The 24,034-nt window shown below is 42.2% G+C and overlaps 1 protein-coding gene, 1 long non-coding RNA gene and 1 other non-coding gene across 6 annotated transcripts in view; 2 read left to right on the top strand and 1 right to left on the bottom strand.

Moving 5' to 3' along the window:
- GRHL2 (grainyhead like transcription factor 2) overlaps window positions 1–24,034 on the bottom strand; it is a 172,570-nt gene that overhangs the window by 46,266 nt on the left and 102,270 nt on the right. For all 3 annotated transcript variants that reach the window (XM_014476738.2, XM_070383061.1, XM_070383062.1), the window contains exon 8: window positions 18,355–18,449. In XM_014476738.2, coding sequence (XP_014332224.1) covers window positions 18,355–18,449 — 95 coding nt within the window. The remainder of the gene's footprint in view (window positions 1–18,354; window positions 18,450–24,034) is intronic.
- The window catches only part of LOC138990799 (uncharacterized), a 36,115-nt gene that overhangs the window by 9,861 nt on the left and 2,220 nt on the right, over window positions 1–24,034 (top strand). Inside the window, exons 2-4 of one of the 2 annotated variants that reach the window (XR_011466913.1) lie at window positions 17,426–17,506; window positions 18,269–18,318; window positions 19,572–19,657. This is a non-coding gene — a long non-coding RNA (uncharacterized lncRNA). The remainder of the gene's footprint in view (window positions 1–17,425; window positions 17,507–18,268; window positions 18,319–19,571; window positions 19,658–24,034) is intronic. The other variant, XR_011466914.1, reaches the window with a different exon arrangement.
- On the top strand, window positions 23,278–23,349 carry TRNAW-CCA (transfer RNA tryptophan (anticodon CCA)). Its single transcript has one exon. It is a non-coding gene; the product is annotated as a tRNA-Trp (tRNA).

Genomic DNA, 24,034 nt, shown 5'->3' with positions numbered 1-24,034 from the left:
TCCAGGTGGTGCTAGTGGTAAAGAACTCGCCTGCCAAAGCAGGAGACATAAGAGACTCGGGTTTGACCCCTGGGTCAGAAAGATCCCCTGGAGGAGGGCATAGCAACCCACTCCAGTATTCTTGCCTAGAGAATCCCATGGACAGAGGAGCCTGGTGGCCTGCAGTCCACAGGGTCACAAAGAGTTGGACATGACTGAGTGATAGCACGCACACAGGGATATAAGGACAGCACTTAGATTTATCTGGTGAATACATGAATAGAAGAGGCAGTCTCTGGGGAAAAACAGGCACAATAGATTACATCCTTGATACTATTTTCAGTTCAGTCAGTTCAGTTCAGTTCAGTCACTCAGTCGTGTCCAACTCTTTGCCACCCCATGAATTGCAGCATGCCAGGCCTCGCTGTCCATCACCAACTCCCAGAGTTCATTCAAACTCACGTCCATCAAGTCAGTGATGCCATCCAGCCATCTCATCCTCTGTCATCCCCTTCTCCTCCTGCCCCCAATCCCTCCCAGCATCAGAGTCTTTTCCAATGAGTCAACTCTTCGCATGAGGTAGCCAGAGTACTGGAGTTTCAGCTTTAGCATCATTCCTTCCAAAGAAATCCCAGGGCTGATCTCCTTTAAAATGGACTGGTTGGATCTCCTTGCAGTCCAAGAGACTCTCAAGAGTCTTCTCCAACACCACAGTTCAAAAGCATCAATTCTTCGGTGCTCAGCCTTCTTCACAGTCCAACTCTCACATCCATACATGACCACTGGAAAAACCATAGCCTTGACTAGACAGACCTTTGTTGGCAAGGTAATGTCTCTGCTTTTCAATATGCTATCTAGGTTGGTCCTAACTTTTCTTCCAAGGAGTAAGCGTCTTTTAGTTCCATGGCTGCAATCACCATCTGCAGTGATTTTGGAGCCCCCCAAAATAAAGTCTGACACTGTTTCCACTGTTTCCCCATCTATTTCCCATGAAGTGATGGGACTGGATGCCATGATCTTCGTTTTCTGAATGTTGAGCTTTAAGCCAACTTTTTCACTCTCCTCTTTCACTTTCATCAAGAGGCTTTTGAGTTCCTCTTCACTTTCTGCTGTAAGGGTGTTGTCATCTGCATATCTGAGGTTATTGATATTTCTCCCTGCAATCTTGATTCCAGCTTATTATTTGTATTCAACAGAAAACTTTAAACTCACTGTTTTAAAATTGTACAGTTATGTATTATGAAATCCATTTCATCAGATGTATTATCTGACTCTTGTTTTATTTGGTCCCTTTGAAATCTTTATTCACCTTCAAACTCTTGTCCTAAAGCCTTTCATATCATAGCAACACCCCCAGAAAACACCCAGCAGAAAGCAAAGAGCCACTTCCAGGAGCTGCATTTTAAAGGCCATTCAAATTTTTGATCTAATTCATTTCAGGCCATATCCCTGGTCGTCCTTTGGTAATTCATACAACCAAATCTCTCATTTTTAGTGCTATATCTATATAAAGATTGCCTTTTTCTGAGCCCCTTGCTTGGCAATAGAGACACATTAGCAAGGCAGCACACCACATCAATCTCAGTCAAGCCCAGATGACACATCTTAGTGACATGCTAATCACAACATCTATGGACACCATGACACAGGATCTCACTTCTCTAGCTGCATCTGGAAACAAGTGCCTAAAGATGATCTAACCATAAATATGGGCATTCCATTCATTCATTCCTTTTTCATTCATGCATTCTATAAAGATCAACACAAGTTCACAGTAGTTCAAATGCAGCATTAGACACTGGGGATACAGAAGAAAGCAGATCCGTCTCATGGAGCTAATAGTCCAAGGGGAAGACAGATGAGTAATCCAGCAATGACCAATACAGAGTGGTCAGGGCTCCCCAGAGAGAGATGTGTACAGAGGCCATGAGAACACAGAATACTGAACTTGAAAGACACAAGTGAAATACACAACCCACAGAGACAATGGGCTAAGGTCAGGGATTCCATAAATACTTGTTTATTATTTAGGAAAATGAAGGCAAAGAGTAACTAGAGATGCAAATGTCAAGTGATTTAGGAGAGCTAAGTGATGAAGACCACTCAGAAGGAAGATGCCATGCTGGTTTTTCCTACTGAATTTTCAGGGTAAAAGTAGAAGATATCCTGACTGCAGAGAACATTCACTCACGCCACAGATATTTTTAGGTATCTACCATGTCTCTGAGACTGTGCTGGATACTAGCAGAGGTACAACAATGGTCCCTGCAATCACGGAAGTTTGAGGCTAGCTTTCTCGGTGGCTCAGCGGTAAAGAATCTGCCTGCAATGCAGGAGATGGAGGTTCAATCCCTGGGTTGGGAAGATCCCCGGGAGGAGGAAATGGCAACCCACTCCAGTATTCTTGCCTGGAGAATCCCCTGGACAGAGGAGCCTGGGGGGCTAAAGTCCATATGGTCACAAAGAGTCGGACACGACTGAGTGACTGAGCACACACACGCATGAAAGATTACAATAACTTCATCAAACAGGTTAGAAAATAAAAGCATACTTTTCTAGGAACACTTGACTTCTTAAATTGTGATTGTCATTATTGGCGATAGGGTTTTTCTTGGCCAGAATGTATAAATAAACACAGCTTTATGTCAGCAAATCAATGATCACTCTGGTGAGCTATGCAGTTGTTCCAATTTGTGGCTGTGTATTTCATGTAGAAATCTTCCTGTTGGTGGCTATAATCGACAGAGTCCTCAACCAGACTGGTTTTTTTCCCTTTCCCTCATAAAGCCTCCCGAGTCCTGCAGGAGCCAGAAGAGAAAACTGTTCTGTATTTCCCAAGCTAATAGGATTCATGGTTGGCTCACTGATTGATCCATATGCTTACTCACCGTGGACATATACCCAGACAGACAGGAAGCAGTATTAATTGTGGCCTCGTCAGCCCAAGGTCTCAGCTAAGAAAGCTTAGCTGATGAAATATGTATATTTAAAGGGCCACTTGAGTAGGACAGATCTATGGAAATAACAGATGCTTACTGGCAATATTCTGCAACACATGCACTAACTCGTCCTTGGAGGAGCTGTAACAACGAGCCATCCAGTAGAGAAGGTCTCAATGGTGAAATGAGCTACAGCGCACTGGCCCCTACCAGGAGACAGTTAGACTTAGGTCCTCTTCATGGAGAAAGGTCCTTAGGAGAAGATCCAATGGGCCCTCTTTGATTCATGGCAGCCTGATTCTACAAAAAGTAAACAACACAAGACTCTACCTTCTTTTTCTGCTATGTTATGTTACCAGAATTATCCTAACAAGTAGGGATTTTATAATAGGGTTGGCACTGCTTTCTTCTCGCCTGACTGTCTGACCCGCTAGCAAAGCACGGTCTATGTGCCTGATGGTATCAATTGTGGTCTCACTGTGCTGCACTTAAAACCCAAATGGTTGAACTTTAACTGCAATGGGTGGTAGGATGGGGGACGAGGGCATGGAAGGACATTAACTAAAACCTAGGCTGGGACTGATAAGCATCCATTTGTTTCATCTTGCAAACCCAACCATGTCGCAGCTCTATACACAGCAGGCAAATGTGACAATGAATTTCTTGCAAGTTTATCTACAAAGCACTATTTGTAAACGTGTGTTACAGAAACGTGTATTACAGAAACGTGTATTACAGAAAGTGTATGGGGGCAATACACTTTCCCTCACCAAATGTTAATCCAAATGTCAAGCACAGGAAGTTCTTTTTAACTTTAGTAGAAGCCCTAATTATGTAAAGAAATGCTGTGAACAATTAGTCTGTCAACCAAGAGCTGTAAATGTTGTTTTCCTATAATTCTTACAGCACGTAATTTATTTTTTAGAAAAATTTTAACTGAATCAAGTGTATCCAGGCAGATAATAGATACAATTTTAATTTTGTCATTGGTTCAAAGATTGATTCCAACAGAGAGATCATTTGTAAAGGTACCAAAACCTTTTCAGAAACAGAAGCAGTCTCATGACAATTGATAATTTTTAATAAAATCACTTTTTGACACATGAATTACAACTCCCATTTTGTACACAAGAAAAGTGACTTTATCTGGGTTACAATACCTCTCAGTTGTGCATTATGGGTATAGTAAGATTTATTAAAATAAATGCAGAATTAGTGTGCTTTAGACGTGCTATGTTAACTTGATTATTAACTTCCAAGATTTTTCCAAGAGCTTGCCATTAAAATAAATAGGCCAATCTTGATCTACAAAGCAATTTGGGACTTAAAAAATCATAAGGTCTATGGTTTGATGGGAAGTGTTTATTTACCTCTTTAAACAATTGTATTTTGTGTTTTCAAGATCCCCTGATTAGAGACTAAGAAAGCTACTTATTTCCTAAGGTTGGGACTCTAAAGAGCTCTTTTACAAGAAATTGCACACATTAGCCTCCAAATTACAGGGACACGACATACATGAAGAAATCCATATTTTCACCGTAAAACACAAAGAATATATGAACGCGTTAAGCGTACCCTTGCCAGTTTCCCTACTGTTTTCTTCTCTGTTCTTAGAATTATGAAAGACCTTACAGATGGTTTTCTTACATCTTAGCATTTTTTCCCCATTTATATGATTGCATTTGGTGCAAATGCAATGCCAAATTGAGATAGAAAGATAAACTAAAAGTAAATAATATTAACATGGGACATCTCAGTCTTAGGCAATTATTTGTTTCCTCTATGCATTCATTCATCAAATACTTACTGAATATCTTTTCTCTGTGTCTGCCATTATGCTACGAGGTGGGACATAAGAATGCTGAGACAGACTCCCTGCTCTCAGAGAGCTTGCAATTTTGTTGAGAAGCTATGAAACTCCTAGATTTCCTGATGCCTCCATTTATAGAATACCTTTAGGAAATGATTACAACCTGAATAAATATTTCTTTATTTTCTCCTACAGATACTGTGAGTAGGCACAGATACATTTTTGGTTTACTCACATATTCTACCACATCTTCCATATTCCTTTAGTACTCAATAGTCTCCATTTCCAGAATATACCAGGCTTGTTTCCAGTTGCCAGACTTTGCTATGGGCAGTGCCCTCTACCCCTAAAGCTGATCCCATAGATGATCACACTGCCTGTCCTTCTTCTCATTCAGATTTCAGTCCAATGTCAACTTTTCAGAAATCCCCGCCCTGACCATCTAGAGTTGTCTTCCTTCTCCTTCTCCCACAACGAGTAGCTCATCTTACGATGCTGCTCTTTCTCGGTTTCTTCACAGTACTGAACATTATCTGGATTTATCTTGTCATTTATCTGTTTAGTACTTAATTATCTGTCTGCCCCATCCAGCTCTAAACCCATAAGAGGAGGGGCCTTGTCTGCCTCAAGCTCCTTCTGTTCCCAATGCCAGGCTCATGGAAGATACTCAACAAATATTTGTCTAACAAATTAAGAGAAAATTACTTTTCTAAATACACAGTTCCTCCTTTATCAGTGTTCTTGCTTTCATAAGCAAAATGCTCTAAGAGCCAAGAATGCTCTGAGTAGCTGAAGTTGTCAAGATAAAATACAGCAGAGTCAGTTGCTCTGACCAGATTTATCCTCAAAAAAATGTTATCTAGCTATATATCAACAAACCCAAATCAAGCCCAAACTATATAATCAAGTATGAATGTATATATGTATGTATCATGTACGTCCATGTATATAAGCTAATGAAGATGATACACATGGATGTTACAGGAGAAACAGAAATCTAAGGTAGGGCATTGCCCTTGGGGAAAAGGGCAGCTACAACATTTCTCACTGTGGTGGGGTGTATAAAAATAGGAACTGAGGTGAGTATCTCAGGGTGTACATACTGTGAGAACCTGGAAAAAAAGGAGACAGCTCAGCCAGGGAGGATTTCCCATAGGAGTGCTGAGCCAGAAGGAAGAGAAATGGAGAAGAAGGTGCATGCTGTTCTCAAAAGAGGAAAGAGGCCAGGCTAATGGGAGAGGAGGGTTCGTGCTGAGAAGGTTCAGAAGGAGCCTGAGAAAAGGCAGCTGGGGAGGGGAGACACCAACCAAGATGCTTGTATCCCTGTGATCGAGTCACGGACACTTGATGAAGTCAAGTGTGTATCACTGAGGCCAAGGGCAGATAGACCTGTGGCCACAGTATCAACATCCAAGTTACCGAGAGGACAGAGTAAAGGCTGAGAAAAGACCAGGAGGATCAGAAATCGAAGGTCTGCATCCCTTCCAGAGGCCAGACCTCTGGAGGGAAGGACAGGAAGCTAGGTTGCTGGGGCGAGGGAGCCAGGATGTGAAGATGGGGAGAGAGCACCCAGCTGGGGAGTCTGGCAGAAGCAGGAGGATGGGCAGGAGCGCGTGCTGGGGGGTCATGCAGAGGTGTTCTCCCAGGATGGTTGGGACACAGCCAGAGAGGAGGAACAGAAGGCTGCAAGGCTGTGGAAGGAGGCCCTGTGGGAGCTGAGAGCCCTGGAAACAGGGATTAAATGGGATCAGCTCACAGGTGAAGTTCTATTAAGAAGAAGGAGCTTTCTATGAAGCTGGAGGGCAAAATGAGAGGAAATCCCAGGAAGGAAAAAAAAAAAAAATGTACAAGAGGCTCAAAATTATGTCCCTGGTACAAATGCTGACACTGTGGCCTTGGACTCACTATCGAACCTTTCTGGGCCTCATTGGCCTCTTCTTTTAAATAGGTATAACAATCTCTAGCTTGATACTGTGATACTTCAAGATCACGTTTTTAAATATTTATTGTTTTTGGAATTAATTTTTATGCACGTATAGCTGCTTTACAAGGTTGTGCTAGTTTCTACTGCACACGATCTCAGTCAGATACGGAGACTGAGATCTCATTTTTCAACTATAAGATGCCATGAAATTCTTCGGCAACTTGCTATGACCACCACGGTCTCCATCTTCTCAGATACCTGGTCACCCTGCCAGTCCTGCTCTGAGACTCCAAGCTCCTCCTCGCCCCACAGCACCGTCCACAAAGTACTGCCCCACATGTACTACCTCTGCAACTGCGGTCCCCAGTTCAAGCCCTCCTTCCGACCAGACCGCTCCAAGAGCTCCCTGTCCAGACTCTCTCCAGGCATTTGATTCCACATGGGTCCAGAGTGGTTATATTCACATTAACTTGAACAGAGAGATACTTAATGAAGGTGAATTGATCTGGAAAGCACAGACTCTATCTCTGTGTGACCCTTTAAGAAGGGTGGAGTCACAGGCTTCGCTGGGGAGAGAGCAAAGGTGAGCCCTCTGGGGCAGAACCCTCGTGGCTCTGCAGACGGCCAGTCTCGGCCACTCAGCTCTGTCACCTGAACGGGTCTTGTGAAGCAGCACCTCAGGACAAGGAAGAATCTGGATATTGTGTAACAACGGGTGGGGCTGTTTCACAAATAATGAGCTCTCAGTGGGAGAAGGAGTGAAACAGACTGAAAGAGCCACTCACTCAGATTTCTGGTTATCGGTTATGACTTTAGGCCTCTTTTATTCGTGTTTAACCCTGAAAACTTGTTTTGAGTTTGTCATAGCTGAATCTAGCACAAATTCAAAAGGGTAAACGTGGAAACCACACCCCGTCCCCTGCCAGCACTGCTCTGCAACCAACAGTTTCTTGGGTATCCGTCACAGTTCCTAGTGTATCTTCTAGAAGCCTGCTATGCAGATTCATAATCCTTTCCTTTCCAACACAAATGGTAGCATGGTCAACACAGTACCGCAGCCTGCTTTTTGTTTCACTTGACAGGACATTCTGAAGAAAGTTCTTTCTCTTTTTTTAAAAAAAAAAGACCATGAATATGGAGTAACAATTTCTTTAACACGAGGCTGTTTCTAGCCTCTTCGTCTTGTAAACCATGCTGCAATGCAAGCTTTCAACACGAGCACATATAAATTAGGGACCGTAAGTAAAGGCCCTGTCCCCAACAGTTTTAACCTGACCTCGGACTTCACTGAGATTGCTTTCCTCCAGGTGGCATCCTTACAAGCAGGGTTATGCTGTTCAAACGTGTCATGACTCTGCCCTCTAGGTCGCAGGTGGGAGGTCCAAGTATCTGCATTTCTAACCATTTCCCAACTTGCTGCTGCTTTCAGAGGTTCCGGCTGTGAGAAACCACCGCCTGCGTTACCCACTTCTCTGGTCACTTTCTCCTTCTGTTTTGCTCTCCCGTATCCTTCTGTCCTCTCCTTACTGACCACTCCGGCCCTCTCTGGTTCCTTCTCCTCCATGTCCCCCAAATGGGTGGGTCTAAAGTTCCCACCTTGAGCCTCTTTCACCCACCCTCCAAGCCTCCCCGTAGCATTTCACCCGTCTTGCAATGTCTCTCATGCCCCTCCACAGCCACTCTGCCTTCTCTCGGAGCTCCGCCGCCCCAGGTTCTGCTGTGCTGCCCAGTCTCTGTGCCTGCGAGCGGCCCGTCCTGCTACCTGGTGCCCCTTCCCGGCCCCCGCTCAGATGCAGCTCAAGCACCACGCCCTCCCTTGGGTCTTTCCTGATCCCACACAGCTGGCACCCTCTCTACCTGCTGAAGAGCAGGGTATGTGGTCATAACTGTATTAATCTTTCAACTTTTCATTTGCAAGCTTTTAAAGTAAGACACTGGGGGAATTTTTAAATTAAAAAGTTAATAGAAATGCTTTTATAAAAATAAAATGAATTAAAAGATGAAACTTGTTTACAAAGCAGAAATAGACTCATGGACATAGAAAACAATCTTCTGGTTACCAAAGGGGAAGGAGGAAGGTGTAAATTAGGAGTTTTGGGTTAACATATACACGCTACTATATATAAAACAAATAATCAACAAGGACCTATTCTATAATACAGGGGATTATATTCACTATTTTCTAATAATCTATAATGGTTATTAGAAAGAATTAGAAAAGAATCTGAAAAGAATCACAACATATACAACTGTATCACTTTGCTATACACCTGAAATTAACACAACATTGTAAATCAACTATACTTCCGTTTCAAAAAATGGTTTGAAAACATTAAGTTACCAAAAAGTTCCTGGCTGCTAACCATAATCAAGACAAAAAGACAAGACTCAGAATGGAAGAGAAAACTTGCGAACTGGGCTACTAATCAAGTAGGTGGATGCTTATTTGTGCTCAAGAAAATTTTTTTATTTTGTGATAAAAAATAAAACACCAGGGCTACCGTCCTGTCCAGAACTCTCCTCACCCTTTAATTCTGTTTTCATTGGAGGCTTTGTCTCTTTCTTCCTCATTTTACAGTCATGTACAGAGGTGTCTGAGTTCTCAGCCCAGCCAGGATGGCCTCTGAGAGCAGCAGACACCCTGCTTGGCTTTTTGTCTGTAAATCCCCACTGCCTGCCCCAGCACGTGATGCACAGCAAGCAGGCTGCTTTGAGGGGATGCCAGCCCCTTTGCCAGAGACGAGGTGGAAGACACTATGACCACCTCCTCCCCAGACAATAAGGCAGTATGGAAAGAACACGTGCCTCGGACAGACATTCCCAGGGTGGGAGTCTCCACTCTACTGTGCATTCACTGTGTAAGCTCTCTGGACTTCAATCTCTTCATTGTTTAAATGAAAAATAATAGCCACTTAAAATATGAATATTGCATAAGGTATATAAACAACTGGCAGACTGCCTGGTATATATCAATAAGTAAGCACTGAATAAATACTAACCATGGTGAACACACACACACATTATCAGTCTATGAAATCTGTATGCAGTCTCACTCTCCGCATGCACACAAGAGTTCATGCCTGTGAGTTACAGAGCCCTCAGCAGAATTCAGGCCAAAAACCATGGATACTCCACATTCTAACAAAAGATCAAGCTGTTGATAGCTCTGGTGAGATGCTTTCCAAAGATTATTCCGTCCAAATGTGACTTAACTCCAGCTTTACGGCTTTTTCTGCCATCCATTACCTTATAAAACTGGAACAAAGGTATGGCTTTGTTTAAGTTCAATAACAAAGACTCCAGCAAATGTTTACCTTTCCCTTTGAAAGTTTCCTTCATCCACACCACGCCCTAGCAAACACATAAAAATGCCATTTGCCCTGCTTTGCAATGTGTATCTCAGCCCCTCAAGACTCCTCCCAGGAGCCTCTCAATACTTTGTTTACTTTGGAGACCAAGGAAGATGCCTTATAATATTTCTCTTCTTCCATAGGATGATCTGTTGAAACCTGGGCTCTACTTAGGCAAAACATTAGGACATAAGGGACTTCCCAGGTGGCACCCGTGGTAAACAACCCACCCGCCAATGCAGGAGACACAAGAGACAAGGTTGCAGTCCCAGGGTTGGGAAGATCCCCTGGAGGAGGAAATGGCAACTCACCTCTAGGATTCCTGCCTGGAGAGTTCCATGAACAGAGGAGCCTGGCAGGTTAGTCCATGGAGTCACAAAGAATCAAGACTCAATTGAGCACACATGCACACACATTAAGATGTAACTTTTTCTGAATTAGTAATATCCATCAACTCCATTTCATCCTGGACTGTCTGATATGCAGAAAGAGGACTCCCTGGACTGCTGACAGGAGGTTAGGGTCAGGGAAGCAAACTAGATCATGAACCCATGGATACTCAGGAGTGTGGTTTCCTTTGACCAGTTCTTTGTGTTCCCTTTTAATCCCCCAAATCAGTATTTACACATCTCCCCTTCTCCCTGGTGTCCAGCACTGGAGTTTGGTAGGAAAGGAACACAATTCATTCAGAAGCATCCCTTTGGAAGACATGATTCATCAAGACTACCGAAACTGTAACTTTCCAAAGCACTTTGCTTGACACACAGTGGAGCCCCATAAAAACTAATTAAATCTTTAGACAAAAAAGAAGTGTTGAGAGAAAGAGAAAAGGAAGAAAGGTGAGATAAATCAGGGACAATTTTAATAGCTCTGCCATGATTTGGTGCTAAAAGTCTTTCAATAACCTTATTTTCAACAAAGAGAGACTGAATAATTTGCAGGGTTCAAGAAGGTTAGAATACTTCTATTTCCTCCAGTTTACTGCCTTTACATAGGCTGTGATCAAACACTGCTGCTGGCACCATCCTGTCTCTGATGCTACCAACACTGAGATCTGAGGATCTCAATTGAGGGGCTAGTTTCCTTCCCATCAGGAGCAGATGGAGTAGAGCCACGCTTGGCCAGCGGACCACTGGCTGTACCTGGAAAAGACAGCACTGGAAAGAGAAAGGGCTGACCCACACGGGAGGAAAAGGAAGAAATCCGGACTTCACATGACAAAAGCAAGTCACCCAATATGAGAGCTTTATTTATGACTCACAATATGAAGCAGTTCACGACACGGACCACATCCAATGTTCCTATGTCCAGTACAGTAATGCTCAAAATTCTCCAAGCCAGGCTTCAGCAATATGTGAACCGTGAACTTCCAGATGTTCAAGCTGGTTTTAGAAAAGGCAGAGGAACCAGAGATCAAATTGCCAACATCTGCTGGATCACTGAAAAAGCAAGAGAGTTCCAGAAGAACATCTATTTCTGCATTATTGACTATGCCAAAGCCTTTGACTGTGTGGATCACAATAAACAGTGGAAAATTCTGAAAGAGATGGGAATACCAGACCACCTGACCTGCCTCTTGAGAAACCTGTATGCAGGTCAGGAAGCAACAGTTAGAACTGGACATGGAACAACAGACTGGTTCCAAATAGGAAAAGGAGTCCGTCAAGGCTGTATATTGTCACCCTACTTATTTAACTTATATGCAGAGTACATCATGAGAAACGCTGGGCTGGATGAAGCACAGATGGAATCAAGATTGCCGGGAGAAATATCAATAACCTCAGATATGCAGATGACACCACTTTTATGGCAGAAAGTGAAGAAAAACTGAAGAGTCTCTTGATGAAAGTGAGAGAGGAGAGTGAAAAAGTTGGTTTAAAGCTCAACATTCAGAAAACTAAGATCATGGCATCCGGTCCCATCACTTCATGGGAAATAGATGGGGAAACAGTGGAAACAGTGGCTGATTTTATTTTGGGGGGCTCCAAAATCACTGCAGATGGTGACTGCAGCCATGAAATTAAAAGACGCTTACTCCTTGGAAGGAAAGTTATGACCAACCTAGACAGCATATTAAAAAGCAGAGACATTACTTTGTCAACAAAGGTCCATCTAGTCAAGGCTAAGGTTTTTCCAGTAGTCATGTATGGATGTGAGAGTTGGACTGTGAAGAGAGCTGAGCACTGAAGAATTGATGCTTTTGAACTGTGGTGTTGGAGAAGACTCTTGAGAGTCCCTTGGACTGCAAGGAGATCCAACCAGTCCATCCTGGGGGAGATCAGTCCTGGGTGTTCATTGGAAGGACTGATGTTGAAGCTGAAACTCCAATACTTTGGCCACCTGATGCAAAGAGCTGACTCATTTGAAAAGACCCTGATGCTGGGAAAGATTGAAGGCAGGAGGAGAAGGGGACGACAGAGAATGAGATGGTTGAATGGTATTACCGACTCAATGGATATGAGTTTGGGTAAACTCCGGGAGTTGGTGATGGACAAGGAGGCCTGGCATGCTGCGGTTCATAGGGTCGCAAAGAGTCGGACACGACTGAGCGACTGAACTGAACTAAACTGATTCCAGTGAAAAGACCAAAATAGAAACCTTTTCCTCCGAGCACTAAGCAGCATTTTAACATTCAGGTAATTCCTCTGTGGTCACATGAGAGAGGCCTTTGTAGCACATCGAAATTGGTTTCATCTTGAAATCACTGTGAACTGAGAAAAGGGCTGTGGACAAAACTAAGGGGCCTGGTTTCAAGAATCTCCTTAGAAACTGGGGAGAAAAGGAAGCCTGTAATTAGGGTTTGTGAGCTCCTGCTCTGAGATGATGTCATCACCAGCGTTCGGTGCCAGGAATCAGAGCTCACCGCTCCTTAATAATTCAATAGGGGCTTGCCTGGGAATTTCTCATCTTGGAAATTAGCGAGCAACAAATCTACGTTGTAGATACTGGATTGGCTGTGGGGAGAAAGAAACATTGAATGACCTTGTAAGTGGGAGTCACACGAAGAAACTTAGCCCTGTAGTCCTCCACTAGAATCATAAGGATGGAACCTTAATACTTTGTCAACCCTGCCCGGTTCCCCTTCCTGTCATTTTCCAGCTGAGAAGCTAAAGCTAAGAAGGAGGAAGACACAAAACCGGCTATTCATATGCCCAGAGACCTGGTGGCCTGAGCGCCATTTCAGTGTTTTATCTTCTTTATTATCCTGTGCCCCACCCCATCAGCTTCCAAACTGTGACTGCAAGGATGCTCAGAACCTCACTTACCTGGATGCTACCTAAGTCATTCCCAGGGACCCCGGGACACCCGTTCACATTACAAGAGCTGCTGCTAAGTCGTTTCAGTCGTATCCGACTCTGTGCGACCCCATAGATGGCAGCCCACCAGGCTCCTCCGTCCCTGGGATTTTCCAGGCAAGAATACTGAAGTGGGTTGCCATTTCCTTCTCCAACAAGAGCTTCTAGACAGTGGGAAACGTCTCTGGCCAGCAGGTGTCATTGTGCAGAGACACTGTAGCATAACCAGCAGAACCGGTTCTGGGAGGAAAAACTCTGCAGGAATTCTGCCAGAACCACACTGCCCTTGAGACTGGCAACCTGGAGTTAATCCCACAACCTTATTTTAACAAACAGTGTTAACACCTTCCCTGGCCAAATTTTCTCCTGTAATTAAATTAAACTAAGTGATTACAGTTTCACGTTCTTTCTTTACTTCTGTTCCCACTAAAGGAGAGGTAAGAATAGAATGTAGGTCAGCAGCAAAAGACAAGAGTAGTGTTCTGGAAAAAATCCATAAATTTTGTCATCAGGTCTTGATGATGCGTACGTGGGGAGACTACCACATATGAGACTATTCTACTCTTTTAGTAAATGCACCAAAACCAAAAGTGAAAGTGAAAGCCGCTCAGTCGTGTCCGACTCTTTGTGAACTCGTGGACTGTGGTCCACCAGGCTCCTCTGTTCATGGGTTTCTCCAAGCAAGAATACTGGGGTGGGTAGCCATTCCCTTCTCCAGGGGATCTTCCTGACCCAGGGCTTGAACCTCGGTCTCTAGCATTGCAGGTAGATTCTTTACTATCTGAACCACGAGGGAAGCCAAATGTCCAAATAAAAGCTATCTTGGGAAGACACAAAAGCTATCTTGGGTTTCTCAAATGATGCTTACATGGCTCAAAGAACATTCGTAGTGTTTCTTCAGCTATTGCGTTCTTCAAAGCTGGTCTTGTGCAAATATATATATTTTTGTATGTATGTATGTTTATATTTGTATATGTATATGTAAATTTATATATGTATATATATGTACATTTGTATACATATATACATGTATTTATATATACATGTATACATATATATGTATATATGTTTGTATATATGTGTATTTGTATAGGTAAATTTATATAGGCATATATAAACTTAATAAATTATATATACATAATTTTTATCCTTGAAATGGTATTATTCAAATTGTTTGTATATATTTACATTTGGACCCAAGTGATTCTGATTTTTTTTTTTAACACGTTCAAAGATCAAGATTTACTACCACTCTGTGTGTTCCAAAGGAAGGCACTGCAACTCTCTGTATGGGCACCAGCTCAACCTCCGCGCAACCTGCTGCCGAAGAACCAGCGGAGGGTGACGGAGTTGCTGACTGCCCCGTTCCTCCCTGTGTTAAGCTCCCCTGTGTCACTACTTTCCCTAACACTGAAAGCCAATAAAGAGGTAAACTGCATATTTGGTTGCTTGAGAGGGTGTGATTCAGGCATGGAAACTCAAATGTCCATGAGGACCAGGCAAGGGAAGTTCCAAGAGGGAGAAAGGCAGAGAAAGCATTCAAGAGAACACTGGTGCCTCACAAGAGCCACTCACAGCCTTGCAAACACTCGGGCTAATGTTGCTGGAGTCCAAAAGAATCTGGAAACTTGTATTAAAAAAAAAAAATCTGATTATTAAATGCGGGTGAAATATTTTAAAATTTGGAATAAAAGTACTTAAAGTGCATTAAACCCACACACATTTATGTTCTGTGGACCATATGAAGGTGGTGGGTCACAAATTTGTGTCCTCTGGCCACACCAAAACCAAAACAACAGTTGACATTGAATGGGGCCCCGATCCCGAAGCCTCCAGTGGATTTCTGTGTGGTTGTTACCAACAGGAACTCGTAGGCCAAGGCAACTGCTTCTGAGAATTCCACAATATGAAAATTATAAACAATTCCACCATGAGAGGGACATCTTTCATGCCTTGCTTTGTTGTCATTTCATTGCTAAGTCATGTCCAACTCTTTTGGAACCCCGTGGACTGTAGCCCTCCAGGCTCCTCTGTCCATGGGATTTCCTAGGTGTGAATAATGGAGTGGGTTGCCATGCCCAACCAGGGATCGAACCCATGTCTCCTGCCTCTCCTGCATCAGCAGGTGGAATCTTTACCACTGAGCCACCTGGGAAGCCCTTTATATGCATTGCTTTGTTGAAAACTTTTTCCCAGTTGTGTAATTGTGGGGTTATTTTTGCAGCCTGCTTATTATAAAATCAATTTTATTTTATTTTATTTATGTATTTATTTATTTTTGTGTGTGTGTGTCTCTTTTGCTGTCTTGTATACAGGGTTATCGTTACCATCTTTCTAAATTCCATATATATGCATTAGTATACTGTATTGGTGTTTTTCCTTCTGGCTTACTTCACTCTGTATAATAGGCTCCAGTTTCATCCACCTCATTAGAACTGATTCAAATGTATTCTTTTTAATGGCTGAGTAATACTCCATTGTGTATATGTGCCACAGCTTTCTTATCCATTCATCTGCTGATGGACATCTAGGTTGCTTCCATGTCCTGGCTATTATAAACAGTGCTGCGATGAACATTGGGGTACACGTGTCTCTTTCCCTTCTGGTTTCCTCAGTGTGTATGCCCAGCAGTGGGATTGCTGGATCATAAGGCAGTTCTATCTCCAGCATTTATTATTTGTAGACTTTTGGATCGCAGCCATTCTGACTGGTGTGAAATGGTATCTCATAGTGGTTTTGATTTGCATTTTTCTGATAATGAGTGATGTTGAGCATCTTTTCATGTGTTTGTTAGCCATCTGTATGTCTTCTTTGGAGAAATGTCTATTTAGATCTTTGGCCCATTTTTTGATTGGGTCATTTATTTTTCTGGAGTTGAGCTGTAGGAGTTGCTTGTATATTTTTGATCAATTATATTTTAAAGAAAAACCTTTATGTCCTGCAGCCTGAAAAAAAAAATCTTCTCAGCCTACCTAATGAAATGAATTTAATTTTTATGGTTTTTCTTTAAAAGTTCTTCCAGTAGTTCAGTAAAATTCTTCGGAACTATTTCTATTACTTATCTAGACTGTGCACAATTACAACTACCAAATAATAGCTACTAAAAATATGTATTAAAGAAACAAGTTGTGCTACAACAAGCAAGTACTGCCATTTGTCAAAGCATATGTGAGCGTAAATGTGTCAGCCTGGAACAATACACAGGTACAAACACACATATTTAAACAAGACAAGTGAGCCCTGCCTATGGGAAAAGAAAGAAGAGTCAACTCAACCCCAAATTAACCATCTCATTGGTTGACCAGAGAGCCACCATCATTCAAGATGTGCCTTCTGGTTTTGGCATTTTCTTTAAAAGGTTCTATTGACTGGTGACAGTTAATACATTTACATTCTAGCAACTTATTATCAGATTCCATGAAAAGGAAAATGACGGTGCAGTTTCAGCTGGCTTTACCTTGACAAGGTATTCCAAAGGTAGGATCCCATTGTCTTCACAGTGGATGGCTGTTCTCGGACATGCCTCACTCCTCACACACTGCTGTCCCCCACCTCTCTCGGAGGCTGACTTTTCACATATCAAACCCCCCAAGCACATGCTTGGTACAGCAGAGACAATCGGAAAAGTTGTTTTGTTTTTGCTTTGTGTGAGGGAACTGAAGCCCAGAGGGGTCAGATGCCTTGCCAAGGATTCCAACTCCGGGCCCTGACACCACCGCACAGGCTGCCTCTCCCTTACCCAGCCCAGTAATCTAGCCTCTGGGAGAAGCGAAGGGCCACTAGGAGAAGGCCTGGGGCTCGGGTGAGGAACTGGAAGCGGAAGCAGAGGAAAGCCTTGAGGAAAAGCTCTTCCTGCGCTTCTGTGCGGTCCCTGAGTTCCCAACACATCACAAGGCCTCCCTCCTTCCCTTGGACGCACTGAGCCCCCGGAACATTCCCTCGGCCGCTCCGGAGCTCTGTTTCTGCTTGCCCATTTAGGTCACCTTCCTTGGGCCTAACGCCAGTTTCATTTACTTTGTTTTACACCTGAGTGAAATGAGACACTGAGCAATTCATCTTCATCTCTAAATCATGCCCACGAACTCCCATCCAGTTTCCTTTCTCACCCGGCCTTCCCCTGCTCGCAGACAATGAAGCATTGACAGCGGTTGTTTACGTTGACCTTTTCATTAATTCGAAGACAAAGTCTTCTAACGCCCGCCTAGATGGTAAGTAACCGAAGCAGAAAACAAGCTTAGGGTTCATCTGAAACCTTCCCTTTGGTGCAAAATGAAGCTCGAGAATCAGATGGTACAGAACCCAGGATGAAGAGTGGGCACAGCCACAAAACTCAGTTTCCATATACTCAGAGACTCGTGGCTGGAAAATAAGTCTGAATATCCTCAAGTCTTGCTTTTTTTCACCCAAATCCATGCAACGGTGGATGTCTATCCTCTGGATGCACCTGGCCAGAGATTTTTACCTTTGCACTTCTTAACTGTGCTGGCACCAGATAGAAATAAGAAAAGCCTAAGGTCAACAGGAAAGAAATGGCTCAAGGTCACAGTGGTGGCTTTTTCTCAGGGAGTGAAGTTCAGAGACCTGCAGCCCTGCTCCCTCCCTTGACCAGGTGAAGCCTGGAGGGGGCAGGAGTCGGGGTGGGGTCTTCCAGCTGCTTACCTGTGCAACTCTGAAGAAAGAGGCAGTTGCAGAGGTGTTTGGGGAAACCAGTACAGGGAGAAAAGATTTTTAAGCCCAGTCCCATCAGCCCCAAGTGATAAAATGGAGCTTGGGGGCCTGGAGGAATGGGAGGGACAAGGGGCCTGGCCCTTTCAGCAGGAGGCCCCAGAGAGACAGGTACACCCCTTTGCCTGTCAAAAGGCGATTGATTTAGCTTCTCAGTAACTGAATGTGTGTGACTTCTAGAGAAACCCAATAGGTTCATTTCCCGTTTTTCTGGCTCAAGTTAACAGATCTTTCTCTACTCACAGAGGCTTTTGTCAAAGACTCCACTGCAGAGAAAGGCTATGATACTTAAAAGGTATGACCAATGAATCAATGCTACTTTCTCACTCACTTTTGCTTCTTCATTCACATCCCAGGTGAAGGAAACAGCATTATAGGCAATCTCTTCGATGTTGCCAATCGTATTAAAGCTCTCCTTGTAATCAGCTGTGACATGAAAAAAAAAAAAAAAATTAAGAGTCAATGTTACTGGTGACATGTATTGAAGTATCATTTTCCAATGGGGAAATTGCAACTTTGTCTATTCGGCTGACTATTGCCATGGTAAAAGTTAAGGATTTGTGCTTATGGATAATCTTTTACTACTATTTACTCTATAAGAATGTGAGCCCATTCCTATATTAAAACAGTAAATCTAGGAGAAGCAGTGTTCCTAAACGATTTGTTCATTAGTTTTATTTTTCATTCGGTTTATAAATTTCTTCCCCCTGAGTTCCTTGTCACCTACCCACTCCCTCTCCTACTCTCTTTTCTGCCATTTAATTTTGCCAGCAATGCCGGACTATTTCATAGGGATCGTTTTGTAGGACAGAATAATCTATCAGCCAGGCAGTGTCTCAGGACTTCAGTAAAGAAATCCAGGAGAGTGAAGAAAATTTTATTTTTTTACTTCTTCTTGGATTTAGGTACAGAGAATTGAGTCAGTCTGATTCAGTTCATTACCATCCACCTGTCAACTTAAGGCCCTCTCATTTATTTATGTAATATTATTTATGTAATAAATAATCCTTTTTATCTCCTCTGTCCCCCTGCCCCCGCAATAGCTATTGACATGTTTGCTCTATATGCTTATGAAATAAATTGGGTCGATCTGCCTGTGTTCATAGCTTTCATTTTCACAAACTGTGCCATGCTATGACCGGGGTTGCCAGATTTAGCAAATATTTGGACCATACTCTAAAAAAGTATTTGTTGTTGGTCCGAAATTCAAATTTAACTCTCTGTTTTATCTGGCAACCCTCGCTATGGACCTTTTCAGATGTAACCACTTTACTGGTTGCATGTCTAATCCTGGCTGTGGCTGCACAGAATTCCGTGGTGACCGTCAACCGCAATTTACTTATCCCCTCTCCCCAGATGAAGCCTTCAGTAGTCTCCAGCTCTCCGGAACCACAGACAACACTGATAAAAATCCCTGGTCTTCTGTCTGCACTGTCACCGCCTTAGTTGGTCTTCAGGGCGAGGCATGATATTCTTACTCTTAATCCTCACTACTACTTCCTGAGGTTTTAGCTTATGCTCACCATCTGGATTTTCCCTCTACTCTAGGCCTCCTTGGATATGACAACCTACCTTCACTCCATCTCTTGTGTACGAAATAAACACTGACCACGTCTTGCTTGGCTGGCATCATGGTAAGGTCCATCTGCTTTTCTTTGAGGTCTGTTTCACTCACAGCTTGATCACCTAATCACGTACGTTCTTTTTATCTAAATTTCTATAATTATTTTCTAAAATGAAAACTCTAATTATGTGCTTTTAATAATTTTTTAGGGCTAAAACATACACCATGACCTACACTATCCTTCACAATCAGGCCCTGCATACTTCTCTCTGCTCATACTCCAGCCCCACAGTGGGGGTCAGAGGAAGGTACAATGCTGACCATACTGGAGTCTTTTTTGTTTATAAAATCTTTCGAATGTTTTTCTAAGTTAGGAGTGAGTTATGATGACTGACTTTCAGGGTGTATAAAGCATTCATTGTCTACAATATCTGACATGTTTCTCGTCAAATGGTCATTTCCTCACCTGTGTCCTAAGCGGCCCTGCGACTCCAGGGTCAGTGGTTTCTTGAGGTTTCAGCAAGTTCTCTACGTGAATGCTGCAAATTTTTGAAGTCTGCTTTCCTAAAATTCATATATCTGATCATTTTAGCCATTTTCTCCTCATTTATCACAAAATCTAAATTCATGTGATCATTCGCCAAAATTTTACTTACGTTTTCTTATTCATACAACACACTTTGTGTGAATTAGACTCCTATTTTTCTATCCATAGTATAAATAATAATAAAACAAAGCCCATAATACTAATGAGCTCAAAATATAATAAAGTCAGTTTGATTTTGTTTAAAAGAAAAAACTTCTTATTATTACTGGGACCTGGACTGGTGGTTAACTGCAGAAAAACCTACCTCGGTGCTCTCAGAACGGCCTCGGATGCACTTCCTGTAAAGGGTAATGTTGGTCTAGACCCTGACCAGAATTCTAGTTCCCGTCTTTCTCACCAAATTTCTACTGTGGGCGCCAATTCAGCGGGTACAAAGTGGTATCTCAAAGGCATTACAATTCCATTTTTTCCATCACCTATGAGTTCAAGCATATCTTCACATCCAGGATAGCCAAGCAGGTGTCTCCTTACATAAACTGCCTACTCATGCCCTTTGTCCGCAATTTTATTCATTTCTCCAGGGAAACTTCAAGGCAAGACTATGGATCTTCACATTTTAAATAAAGCACACACGTTTTAACATAGACGCTTGTGTGATCACCATAGGAAAGTCACAGACTTTCCTATGAACAAATAAGAAAAATATTGAAAAGCAGGCACAATTTTTTCACCCACTACAAACACATCTGTGTAGCCTTCATTTTTCCTACCACAGTCTCTGTCTCCCTTTCTCCAAAATATGTAAATATTTTAAACAATATTGTAACAATTATTTTTTAATTTGCTTCTTTCCCCCTGTAATACATCTTCAGCATCTTACCACGTCACTAAATAAAATTGTGGAAAATAGTCTTAATGTCTAAGTACTATTATATTGGATTAAGATAAAATGCTATAAACTTTATTTTGCTCTTATTGATCCTATAAATGATGTCTAATACTTTGCTACCTTAAATAGCACTTCATCTAATTATCTTCATGGCAAAATAGCCATATATACTTCACTTTTTCATTAATATATACTCTCAGAAGTGAAATTAATAGGTCAAAGGCAAAATATTTTCGAGGCTTATAATTCATTTTGTAAAATTGCTCCTGGAAAGGTTAAAACAGTTTATATTCACAATAACTGTATGACTTCCTGTTTCCTCAAACTGTCTCTTTCCAAGTTGGTATGCAAAGCAGGTTACATTATTTTATTTGCAGTTCCTTGATTGCTAAAGAATAGAACAGTCTTCCATTTGGCTTCTGGTTCTTTGTGTTTCTTTATATTCTTTCTCTTTGTTTTTAAATTTTACTCATTTATTGTAACAGTTTATTGTTCTGTCTTTTGCTCATTTTTCTCTAAGGGAATTCAAATTTTCTTGATTTAAAGTAAATATTTAAAGTTAAGAGATAAAACAGATAGCAAAGGAAAACCATTTTATATCCTAAAATTTTACAAGTCTTTATGACTATATTTCAGATAATTTTAAATGCAAACCTGTGTTTTCAGCAGGCCAGTTTCTTAAATTTTGAAATAAGAAAAGATCACTGAACTTAAATTGAGTTCCTTGATTCTTCATGCTATCTGTTTTAAAAAAATAGTCTTACAATTTTGTTTTAAAATTTTAATAAGCCTCTTAAAAATTATCAATCAATCATAAATTTAAAAAACAAATACTATATCTAGCAATAAAGAGAAATAAATAAAAGTGCTTTGGTCCAGCACTTATTCTAGATCTTAAAAGTTTTTATTTTTTCATACCTCCTCTACCTGAAAAATTTCTCCCCTAAAAAAATGCTAGCTTAGAAAAGTAAAGAATTTTAAAAACAAATGCAATACAAATACAAATAAAATGCGTGTTGGGCCCCCTAGTTTTGCCCAGGGGGTCTGCCAGTTTCTCTCCATCATGCTCCCTTGTTGCTGTTGTTGCTGCGGAGTCACTAAGGCCTGTCCAACTCTAATGCAACCCCATGGCCCACCAGGCTCCTCTGTCCACGGGCAGAATACTGGGTTGCCATTTCCTTCTCCAGGGAACCTTCCCAACCCAGGGATCAAACCTGAGTCTCCTGCATTGCAGGTTATCTCTTTACCACTGAGCTGCCTGGGAATCCAATTTCCCTCAGTCCACAAATACATTGAATAAATATTTGCTCTGTGTTCCCTATATACCAGGCAGCATCCTTACACTTGAGATCAGCAGAAAACAAAATGAGGTCCCTAATCTCATGGTGCTTACAGTTCAGAAGGAGACAGAATATAATTAAGTAGATGAATAAATAAATGAACAACACAATTATGTTCAATATGCTTCAAAGAAAAGGCGGTGGGCAGGGGGGGCCTTCCCTGGTGGCTCAGCTGGTAAAGATTCCATCTGCAATCTGGGAGACCTGGGTTTGATCTCTGGATTGGGGAGATCCCCTGGAGAAGGGGATGGCTACCCACTCCAGTATTCTAAACTGGAAAATTCCATGGATTACAGTCCATGGGGTCACAAAGAGTTGAACATGACTATGCGACTTTCACTTTCACTTTATGCCAAAAACAAGACTGGCAAGGCTACCTTTTACCAGGTGGTTATATTATTTACCCATTTCCTTCATACCACACATCAATATTTTGTTTGTTTATTTATCACTATCATTTCTCATTAGCTACACATGTATATGAAGGCAAGGAACTTGTCATTAATAATGCTGCCTTCTCGGTGTTTGACATTATTCAGATGATATTCATTCCATAAAATTTTTGAGTAAAAAATGAATAATGGCTCCATTAATAGTCTAACAAAAAACAAAACTAAGACACCAGAGTCACACACTCCCGTTTGACCTTATACAAGAAATACCTGTTCTTCTTGACTCCCTTTGTTGTTCACCTCTAAGCCATTCACCTGTAGATGGCAAAACAGCCCTGCTATCACACGGTGACTGTCAAAGTCTTCTACATCATACACCCTGATACTGCTTTGTCCACACGCATGTTAGTCCAATAAACAGAACGCTAACGGATGTGTCTCCTGTTTCTGAAAACTGTCTTAATGTCCTCTGTTGAGTGTTGCTGACTTAAGGGTTCATGATCCTTGGTGTAGGAATAAAATTCCCTAGTGGCTCAGAGGTTAAAGCGTCTGCCTCCAATGCAGGAGACCCGGGTTCGATCCCTGGGTTGGGAAGATTCCCTGGAGAAAGAAATGGCAACCCACTCCAGTATTCTTGCCTGGAGAATCTCACGGACGGAGGAGCCTGGTAGGCTGCAGTCCACGGGGTCGCAAAGAGTCGGACACGACTAAGCGACTTCACTTTCACTTTCAACCTGTTTTTAGGGGGGCTTCCCAGGTGGCTCAGGGGTAAAGAATCCGCCTGCCAATGCAGGAGACGCAGGTTCAATCCCTGGGTCAGGAAGATCCCCTGGAGAAGGAAATGGCAACCCACTCCAGTATTCTTGCCTGGCAAACCCCATGGACAGAGCAGCCTGGCAGGCTACAGTCCATGGGGTTACAAAGAGTCAGACATGACTTAGTGACTAAACAACAACAAACCTGTTGTTACATCTTCCTGAATTTATTTCCTCAAGAAAGTTTCCAGAACCTAAGTTTTATAAATGTTGGTAGCTGCAAACAGTAAAAGGGAGTGTCATGAGCTAGTGTCATGAGTTTATATTCCTAGAGCTGCCATAACAAATAGCACAAACTTGGAAGTTTAAAACCATAGAAACATATTCTTTCATAGTTCTGGGGCCAGACGTTCCAAGTGAAGTGCTGGCAGGGCTGGAACCTTCTGAAGGTTCCTAGCTCTCCTGGCTTCTGGCGGTTGCTAGCAATGCTTGGCATCCCTGGACTTGCAGACCCAGCATTCTAA

Source organism: Bos mutus, chromosome 14 (assembly GCF_027580195.1).
Source record: "Bos mutus isolate GX-2022 chromosome 14, NWIPB_WYAK_1.1, whole genome shotgun sequence".
Taxonomy (NCBI): Eukaryota; Metazoa; Chordata; class Mammalia; order Artiodactyla; family Bovidae; genus Bos; species Bos mutus.
The sequence above is the reverse complement of the archived record's forward strand: the minus strand, read 5'-3'. Positions and strand labels throughout refer to the sequence as shown.